General features: G+C 57.2%; 1 protein-coding gene across 3 annotated transcripts; it reads left to right on the forward strand.

Moving 5' to 3' along the window:
- Positions 1-1,332: 1,332 nt before the first annotated feature.
- DLK1 (delta like non-canonical Notch ligand 1) lies at positions 1,333-9,516 on the forward strand. 3 transcript variants are annotated; one of them, XM_077941719.1, is made up of 6 exons: positions 1,333-1,552; positions 2,817-2,880; positions 3,355-3,485; positions 6,440-6,581; positions 8,536-8,815; positions 9,035-9,516. In XM_077941719.1, exons 1-6 carry the CDS (start codon positions 1,486-1,488, stop codon positions 9,281-9,283), a joined length of 933 nt encoding a protein of 310 aa, XP_077797845.1. In that variant the 5' UTR covers positions 1,333-1,485; the 3' UTR covers positions 9,284-9,516. The 3 variants fall into 3 exon arrangements, with proteins under 3 accessions (XP_077797845.1, XP_077797846.1, XP_014999982.1); XM_077941720.1 differs by having other exon boundaries at positions 9,041-9,516; XM_015144496.3 differs by having other exon boundaries at positions 8,536-9,516.
- Positions 9,517-9,875: the final 359 nt, after the last annotated feature.

Consider the following 9,875-nt stretch of genomic DNA (forward strand, 5'->3'; position numbering starts at 1 on the left):
TCTTTAATCCCTTCCTACCCCTCTCCCTCCCTATCTTTCTGAGCCTCCCCCATACAGACTGGGTCAGGGGGTGCAGAGCTTTCCTCCACACCAGGGCTCTAAGCCTAGGCTGGGGGTAATGGTGAGGAGGGGTGCCTGAGGAGCACCCCCTCTCCCTGGGAGCTCTGCAGAGGAAGAGGGTCTCTGGCAATTGGCATCCTCTACCTGCACCTCTTGGGCTGGCGACCCCTCAGAGAAGTTCTCCCAGTGGGTCTGGAATACGTGCCGAGTGCCTGGAGTGCTATTGTGTGTATGTGAGAGCACATTGGTGAGGCTGCCCACGCATGCCACTGTGGACAAAGACAGATGCGACCGTGTGTGTGTGTGTGTTGGGGACTGCATATGTATTTTTGTCAGTGTGTGACCACGAGTCGGCTGGGTATGTGTGCTTGTGGGTATCAGGTGCGTGGCTGTGCGTACATGTGTGCGTAAGAGTCGGTGCATTTGTGTTTCAGCGCGGCTAAGGCCCTGACTGAGATGCTGTGTGTGCGGGGGTGGGTGTGACTGAATGCAGGCACGAGTGACCGTCTGTTTACAAGTGTGTTTGTGTGTTTGGGTGTGCAGGTGGTTCTGCCTACGCGTCTGTGTGCAGGGGATTGGCACATGGGAGAGGATGCCCATGGTTGGGTAACCGAGGGTCCGCTTGCCCCTCTGCCGCCCAGGACTGTGTCTGTAGGCCTTCTGGGCTACAGTGTGTTTGGGTTGCCGTGTGCGTTTGCGTTGCGGGGTGTGGGTTGCCACAGGGGCAACTGTATTTTTCTGCGTCTTCATGGCTAGGGGTACCGGGGGTGTCGGGCTTTTCCTGGGTGTTTTTCTGTGTGCGTGTGTGATTATGTGCTTAGTTCACATCTTCATAGTGCGCCTTTGCGTTTTCCTGGGTATCTAACCATTGTACGTGTGCCCGGGACGTCAGCAATAAGTGTTTCGGTGTTCCTGCGTGCGGACTTGTGCTCTCCGGGGAGGTCTGCGGCCCAGGTTCGATTCCTGCGACTTGTCCTAGGCAGGCCTGTGTGTGCGCGGCCGCATGCTGTCCTGTGGGGGGGAACGTGTGCCAAACGCTCGCGGGGTACCTGTGCCCGTCTAGCCAAGAGTGCACCCGTGTGCGCCAGCGAGCTTCCGGGACACTGCAGTGGTGGGGGGCGGCCCTGTGAGGGGCGGGGGTCACCGGGACTGGCCGGCGCCGGCCCCGTGTGCGCAGAGGCGGGGGCGGGGGGCGGGGGCCGCGGGGGGGGGAGGCGGTACGAAAAGGGCGGCGCGCGCGGCGGCGGCGGCAGCTCCCCGGCAGCGGCGGTGGAGAGCGCAGCGCGCAGCCCGGTGCAGCCCTGGCTTTCCCCTCGCTGCGCGCCCGCGCCCCCTTCCGCGTCCGCAACCAGAAGCCCAGTGCGGCGCCAGGAGCCGGACCCGCGCCCGCACCGCTCCCGGGACCGCGACCCCGGCCGCCCCGAGATGACCGCGACCGAAGCCCTCCTGCGCGTCCTCTTGCTCCTGCTGGCTTTCGGCCACAGCACCCATGGTGAGCCCCCCGGCGGCCCGGCTCGCGCCCCCTCTGGGGAAGCCTGCGACGCCCCGCCGGCCGCCCGGTGCCCCGCACGCCCCGTCTCGTGCGCCCCAACTCCTCCCGTCCCGCCTAGCCCTAAACCCCGCGCTGTGTCTGCCTCGCCCTCCCCGCCACCCTCGCTTGCCAAGGCCCGACCCTGGGGTCCCAGGGCGCAGGGGATGTGTGAGACCCCCAGCCCCTTCCCGCCCCGCAGAAGTGGCGCCAGAGGGGTGTCGGTGCGCTGAGCAAGGAGGTATGGAAAAATGAGGTGCTGTTGTGGAGTCTTCTACGAAAATACTCTGGGGTGCAACTTTGGGGTGTCTCTGTGTGAGCGTTCGGGAACAGGTCTCGGGGCGGGGGTGGGGGGCGACTTTGCCGTCTTAACCCCCAATTCCCAGAGAAGCCCAGCCTGAGCCCTTACTGCGTGGCGCGTTTGTCTAGGTGAGGGGCTGCGACACTTCTGTCTGCAGCGGCCATCTGTCTCTGACAGCGAGAGAGTTGCCCCCTTCCCGCAGCGCCCCCCCCCCACTTATTGCACCAGTAGTTGTGAGGGGGCTGTCTAGGAAGCTGTGGAGCTGGTTGAGTAAATGCACACAGTAGGTGCCTATTAAAGTGTCAGAATCTCTAAGCAGTGTTGCAGCCTCAGCCCGCTAAGCAAAACCCTGTGTCGTCATCGTTTTCTTAATGCGAAGAGTCTGGGGTAGGGGAAAGGGGGGAAGATTTGACCTGGGTGCCCAGCTTAATAGGGATGAACCTTCAAAAGAATCCAGACGCCTTACTGGGGAGCCCACCAGGTGAACCTGTCTGGGCTTTCCCAGAGCTGAACACCTCAAAATCTGCTCCCCTTTTCAGCTCAGGTTGCAAAAGTGATGGTCAGGGTCAGGCTGCGTGCCCGGGGGTCAACATATTTCCCTCCACTGTCCCCATCCCCACTGTTAGGAGGACTTGAGGTGTCGTATTTGCTTTTGGGGGTCGGGAGAGAAGGTGTTTCTCATGCTCCTGAGAACTAGGGAGTGTACTGTGGTCATTTCATCACTGGGAACGTGGCAGAGATTTTTCTCCTGCGTGCATTGAGCCCCATCCATGCTCGGATAGGAAGTGCCTACTGTGTGCCGGACTGGTAGGACCCAAGAGGGCTGTTGGTGCCCTCGGGGACAGTGGAGGGCTGTGTGGGAGAAGACAGGCTTTGCCTTGGCTTGGGGCCTGGTGGGGTGATCGTATAACCTTTCTTGTATCTCAGGGGCTGAATGCTTCCCGGCCTGCAACCCCCAAAATGGATTCTGCGAGGATGACAATGTTTGCAGGTAATAGAGTGGCTCCATAGAGGCAGCTTGTGGGGGCCACGCAGCAGCCTGGGGAGTCATGAAGTCAGGCAGAAAAAACAGGGGACTTGGCCACTGCGCTGCAGCAAACAGCTTCCTGGCCCCTTCAGAAAACTGGTGGGGGCAAGCGGGGGAGATGAGGGCAGGGGGTGGGGGCGGCCATAGCTCCTGTCTGCATTCTCAGAGGTGGGGTGGCAGGTGAGACCTCTGCAGGCCACTGCGGCAAAACGCAGCACTCCCCCGGGATCTCGGGACCCCTCCAGGTCGGCCCCTGAGCTTGGCATGCATTCTCTGTCAGTTTTCCCATGCAGGTGACTGATGGTTCCTTCCCAGGACCACTGGCTGGCACTGTGCAAAGACCCCCAAGGGTCCTTGGTTCCACAGAAAGTAGCCTGAGCTCCCTCTCTACCCCTGCCCTCTTCATATGTCCCCACCTTTCTCCCCCACCCCTTGCAGGTGCCAGCCTGGTTGGCAGGGTCCCCTGTGTGACCAGTGCGTGACCTCTCCCGGCTGCCTTCACGGACTCTGTGAAGAACCCTGGCAGTGCATTTGCACCGACGGCTGGGATGGGAAACTCTGCGATAGAGGTTGGCACTCGCCTTTGTTTGCTTCAGCCCTGCATCCTTACCTGCCTGCCCTAGCCCCCACCACCTCCTCCCAGTCTCCTGTTGCTGGCGGCCCTCACTTCCTCATTCCTGCACACCTCGTGCCCTGTATTCTAACGATCTGTTTATAAATTTCCTGCGGGTACCGAATGCCTCCTCAGAGGTAGGGACTGTATTTTGCTCTCCTCTGCACCATCAGCACCCAGCACCTAGAGAAGATATGGGGTGGGGGCCGGGGAGCTTCCTGTTGAATAAAGAGTCACAAAATACACACACAGCTGGGCCGGTGGGACCACAGACCCCAGGCCGCCTGTCCAGGTCACGGAAGCCCAGAGATGGACAAGGCTCTGGGGATCTCGGAGCTAAGACTCCCTAGAAGAGCACACGCAAGACCGTAAAGAGGCTGCAGACAAACAAATGGGGTGGGGGGTGGCCAGCACTGCTCAGGGGTTGAGGGGCAGGTGCTGAGTCACGGCCAGAAGGACAGGGCTGGGGGGCCTGGACTGAGCGGGTCAGGTATAGGGGGAGGCTGGGGTTGGGAAAAGCTGAGAAAGGGTTAAAGTGAAGATGGGTGTTATCTGTTGATTTCATTAATTTATGCAATCTTTGCCTCCGTTACCCTAAGCAATTGAGAGTTGGCTGTCACTGCATTTTCAGGCTGCGAAATGTCCGTCTAAGCCCATTTTCATTTGGCAAAACCTGCCCTAATGTCTGGGCAAACTGAAGTCCACAAAAAAACTCCCAGCTGCGTAGCAGCCTGCCCTCAGGGCCTCTGTCCCTCGTCCCCGACATTAGTAAAGAGGTACAGATAGGGAAACGGAGGATCAGAGAAACGCAAGTGTCTGCTAAGTGATATGAAAGAAGTTGGGAGAAAAGCCAGCTACAACCCTTTCCCCCAGCCCCAGAAAGAGAGTTCATTTTTGTCTTCGATTGCAACTAACATCCTCCCTTAAGGAACACTTAAGAGCGTTTTGTTATGGCCCCTGCCCTATACAGGCAGGGCAGCCGTGGCTCTGAAGCTGAGCTCCCTCACACTCCAAATTGTCTCTGGTCCTTCATTCCTGCCCCCCTAATATGGTGCAAGGTTCCCCGTGGCTGACTCATGCTGTGGCCGACGTCTCTGCTGCCCCTCACAGAAGCAGTGGCAGCAGCTCTGAGTTGTTTGGGGATCTGGGGGATCCCAGCAAAGCCACCATGTGGGATCAGGGTTAGGGTTTTAGCCTGGAGCCCATCTTCTTTGGTATCTAAATGCAGTACAGCCTTGCTGAAATTTTCCAGACAAATGCCTCCCTTCCCATGGGCCCTTGGTATGTCCCCTCCCCACCAGGTTGACAAAGGCAGCCAGCTTGGGGATGGCCAGAGAGTCTAGGGTCCCAGAGAAGACACAGCCCTCCCTCCCCCTGTTTGCCCATCTTTGAGGCTGCCGTGGCCACAGCTGCTGTCCTGGCAGAGACCCCCAAGCAGCCTTCTCCTCAGAGCAGCTTAATTCACCCCTGCCTTGGGGTTGGAGACTCAGGAGGGCTGATCCAGGATTGGCGTAGCAGGGAGAGCTGCAGGGACAAGCTGAGGGTGGTCGCCAGCTTTTTAGCTTAAATTTAAGATTCTGAGTGACAGGAGAGCCGGTTGCAGAGAATTAGGAGCCTGACGCGGAGTTGCCGCGTGCTGATGCCTCGCCGGTGCCGTCCCATAAAGATAAATCCTCTTTATGTGTCCTTGCACCAAGCTGGGCTTCCGTGGAACGCCACAGGGTAGTCCATCAACGCGGCGTTCAGGCTCTTCCTTCTTGATTGATTGCAGTCTCCCCTCCACAAGGGTGTGGATCTCTCTGAGAGGGAACAAAAAATACGCACGTGTGTGGCTTCAGCACGGGGAATTTCCTCCCCGCACCCCCACCAGCCTGCCTTAGCTTGCTGTGTCTCTCGCTGGCCCTGGCTTTCTGTTTGGCAGGTGCAGCAGCTCAAATTATAGAAAATCAAAGCTGAAGAGTCCCTCAGAGATTGGCCAAGGAAAGACCCTCTTTTTATAAGTAGGGAAACTGAGGCACAGAATGGGGAGGAGCTGAACTCTGCTGCCACATGGCAGCAGGCTGGATACAGGGCAGGACAGGGGTCCCTTCCTGGCCCCACTGGGGAGCTGGGGTCTCCACCGTCAGAGAGCCCCTGACGCGGGCCCTTGTGTTCAGCTCGTCCCTGGCTTGCTGAACCTGAATAATGAAGTGTGCCTGATGGAAGGTGTTAAAAGATGGTGGGAATATTCCAGTGCTCATGGAAGCCTGCACTGATAGGAGAGCGCTCAATAGTTCTAATTTTCCTGGCTTTAAAGATGCAGCCTTTTTACCAGGGACCCCTTGAGTTCAGAGCCTGAGTGCATTAAGTGACCACAGGGACATGTGTAGTGCTGGGGCTAACAGGTTTCTTGATTCCTGACTCCATCCCCCTCACTGCCCCTCTTTGACGGAAAAGTATGAAGAGCTGGTGGTTTTTCTGAGGGTTGGGCTGTATTCGTCCCCCAGCTGGCCAGGACCCCTCCCCCAACAGGAGAGGCTGGAGGTTCGTGCAGTCTTGTCTGGTGGAGACAGGCCTGAGGGAATCTCAGCTAGGCATGCTGTTGCAGGGAGGAGCGTGATGTCCACAGTGAACGTCACGGACATGTTGCTGGATATGGGGTGACCTGGTGCCAGGCAAAGGGAACAGCTATCCTGGCTTGAGTACCAGTGGCCACGACTTTCTGATCTGTGACCTTAGACAAGGAAACCCCATTCAGCTTCCTGAGCCTCAGCTAACTCACTTCGTGGGATTTTTTGAGGGAGCTCCCTACACCGTCTTACTCCAGACCCCACTTGGTGGCCACAGAGCTGTTTTAAAGCCCACTGGGGTCCACATCACGCTTGTGTATGGAGAGGAAACTAAGTTCTTGTCTTCTCCATCACCCCGCAGATGTTCGGGCCTGCTCCTCGACCCCCTGTGCTAACAACGGGACCTGCGTGAGCCTGGACGATGGCCTCTATGAATGCTCCTGTGCCCCTGGGTACTCGGGAAAGGACTGCCAGAAAAAGGACGGGCCTTGTGTGATCAATGGGTAAATATCCTTCCCGACGACGTGTGATCTAATGAATGCTGCTTTTCACGCACCCGCTAGAGACCCTTTCAGCCTAACCCTGTTGGACCTGTCTTCTGACAAAAGATGAAGTAGGCGCTTATCCTGGCAGCCCGTGGGGGACAGCTCTGGATGGGGGTGTTTAGGGGGGAATGTGTCATTGCCATAATTTTTTCAAATGATCCCGAAGGCGATTTCATATTCCCCTGATGTTCGCACGTCCTGATGCGTGTGACTGACAGTCGATCGGAATGGTGAACTGACACTCCGAGCTGCATAATTTTCTAAAGGCAACATAATGAGAGATTGGAGCTCCGCGGGGCTGAGGCTGTTTGAAACCCGCTTGCCGTATCTCAGGGGTGGTTTTGGGGAACTGGTGGGCTCTGCAGTTGGATTTTCTGGGATGTCTGTGGAGGGAGTTGCCAGGCTGAGAGGTGAAGCGATTGGGTTTCTGCCAGCACAAGAGGAGGTGGGCCGGCTGTCAGCTCTCCTCAGTGGGGAGGGAAGCTTTGGGACCCCTGGGCAGTGGATGCAACGGAATGGCCACTGTCTTCACTTGGACCTCCCTGAGCAATGCTTCCCAGTGGCTCAGCCGCTCTCCACCCGTTATCTCTGTGGCGGCCCTGAGCCATCCCTCCTCCCCGTTGGATGGGGCTTAGCCTGAAGCCAAGGGAGATCTTGACAGAGGCAGAGTCCGAATATAAGAATCCAAACTTGAACCCAGTCCTGGGCCTGTAGTTGGGGGACGGGGGTGTCCCTTTCCTCTGAAGAAACAGAAGCTAACATGCAAATAAGCTTATCTTGACCCGACATTGCGGGATGGCAGAGACCGCGGTAGTCTGTAACAGCTGTAAGCGGACATTAACGAGGCTTCCGAAGATCAGTCTTCAGACAGGGTCAGAGTGGGGGCCGGTGACAACTGAGCTCCATTTCTGCTTATTAGCAAGAAGGATAAAAAGATAACAAGAGCTTTAAAATATTTTGTTTTTCTCGCTAACGGACTTAAACCAGTGTGTCAAAATAGAGCCTGAGGTCCTTGAAATTCCTTCAGAGCCTGGCTCCCATGGAGCCCGCACCCTGAAGCAGCAATGCTGATTTCTTGTGTTTATTGCCCCTTCTTCCCCGGAGTTTTGGCATTTATCAGATGACAAAAGGCTCGCTCGTTTAAAAGCACTTACATTAAATGCTCCTTGCGCTCCGCTTTGAGCAAACAGCTTTGGTTTGCAAGCTGCACTTGGGTGAATGGACCACTATTAAACAGCCTGGCACAGACACCGGCTCGTGCCAGCATAGACAGACCTCGTATTGCTTTCTCTTTGAGAGTCCCCAAGCGCTTCCTGCACAATAGCCTGTGGATCCACTCTGCTAATGATGATGATAATAATAATAATGAGGGTTGGCAGCGATAGTGGCCATAGGCAGGAAGGACGACAGCGGGTCCCGGGATAGGGTGAGGGGTGCCCCTTGCTTGGTTCTTCTGCCCCAGCAGCCCAGGGATGGAGCTAAGGGAAGGGGGTTTGCTCCAGTCCTGGGCTGTCACTGACTTTTCCTCTTCTAGCCTCAGTTTCCCCAGCTGGTTAGTGACTAACCAACAGTCCTCTGGTTGGAGAGGTGCAGAAAGAGGTGGGAGAGGACGTGAGCGTCCTGGCATGGGAGGTCAGGTGTGTCCCAGGTTAGCATCGAGATGGGGGTGAGGTGGGCACCCACCCACCCCTAGAGCTGCTGGTGAGCCTCTTGCAGACAGGGGTCATGACCCTGGGCACCTCTCTGTGCCTCCCTGGCTGGCGTTCCCTCCTTCCCTCCCTCATTCACCTGATGTGTTTTGAGCATCTGCCCCTTAATTAGGCCAGAGACCTTCTGCCCTGAGCCCTGTGCCCTGCAGCGCTGTCGTAGCCCAGCCCCCAAGGCCCTTTACTGTGTCCCTGTTGTGTTGCAGCTCCCCCTGCCAGCACGGAGGCACCTGCGTGGATGATGAGGGCCGGGCCTCCCATGCCTCCTGCCTGTGCCCCCCTGGCTTCTCAGGCAATTTCTGCGAGATCGTGGCCAACAGCTGCACCCCCAACCCATGCGAGAACGATGGCGTCTGCACCGACATCGGGGGCGACTTCCGCTGCCGGTGCCCGGCCGGCTTCATCGACAAGACCTGCAGCCGCCCGGTGACCAACTGCGCCAGCGGCCCATGCCAGAACGGGGGCACCTGCCTGCAGCACACCCAGGTGAGCTACGAGTGTCTGTGCAAGCCCGAGTTCACAGGTCTCACCTGTGTCAAGAAGCGCGCGCTGAGCCCCCAGCAGGTCACCCATCTGCCCAGCGGCTACGGGCTGACCTACCGCCTGACCCCTGGGGTGCACGAGCTGCCGGTACCGCAGCCCGAGCACCGTGTCCTGAAGGTGTCCATGAAAGAGCTCAACAAGAATACCCCTCTCCTCACCGAGGGCCAGGCCATCTGCTTCACCATCCTGGGCGTGCTCACCAGCCTGGTGGTGCTGGGCACCGTGGGCATCGTCTTCCTCAACAAGTGCGAGACCTGGGTGTCCAACCTGCGCTACAACCGCATGCTGCGGAAGAAGAAGAACCTACTGCTTCAGTACAACAGCGGGGAAGACCTGGCCGTTAACATCATCTTCCCCGAGAAGATCGACATGACCACCTTCAGCAAGGAGGCCGGCGGCGAGGAGATCTAAGCAGCCCTCCCACAGTCCCCCCTAGATTCTTGGAGTTCCGCAGAGCTCACTATATGCGGTCTGTCCTAATCTTTGTGCTGGAGTTCGCGCTTTCTTGTGTCAAATGTGGTGAACGCTACGCTTACATATATTGTCTTTGTGTTGCTGTGTGACAAGCGCAATGCTAAAACAATCCTCTTTCTCTCTCTTAATGCATGATACAGAATAATAATAAGAATTTCATCTTTAAACAAGTAAGAGAAATAAGTATGTTATTCTAAACTCTAAACTTAATGAAATATCAAAAAAGACCAAAAAAAAACAAGGCAACAGAACCAGGGCTCAGTGCCGACGCCCCTCCCCTGGGGGTCTCGGCCACAGAGTCCTCGTGAAACCGTTACGAGTGCTGTACATGACCACCCACTGTGCAAAGGGCTACGATTACTTTCGTTCGTTAATTCTCACACACCACATCCGACTTGCACTCACATCCAGCTCAACACCGCTACCTTTAGATCTTTCCGATTGATTTGAGATTTAGCGGAGTGCAGCGGCTGTGTGTCAGGCAGAGAGAGCCCCAGGTTGGCTGCTGGGGGGCTGGGTCCCTGTCCCA

The sequence above is a fragment of the Macaca mulatta genome, chromosome 7 (assembly GCF_049350105.2).
Source record: "Macaca mulatta isolate MMU2019108-1 chromosome 7, T2T-MMU8v2.0, whole genome shotgun sequence".
Lineage (NCBI taxonomy): Eukaryota > Metazoa > Chordata > Mammalia > Primates > Cercopithecidae > Macaca > Macaca mulatta.

Excerpts from the sequence above, each read along its gene's own strand:
- DLK1 (XM_015144496.3), top strand. The coding sequence starts at position 1,486 with ATGACCGCGACCGAAGCCCTCCTGCGCGTCCTCTTGCTCCTGCTGGCT. Across the intron at positions 2,881-3,354 it reads GAGGATGACAATGTTTGCAG|GTGCCAGCCTGGTTGGCAGG; the intron begins GTAATAGAGTGG and ends CACCCCTTGCAG. Across the intron at positions 6,582-8,535 it reads GGGCCTTGTGTGATCAATGG|CTCCCCCTGCCAGCACGGAG; the intron begins GTAAATATCCTT and ends GTTGTGTTGCAG.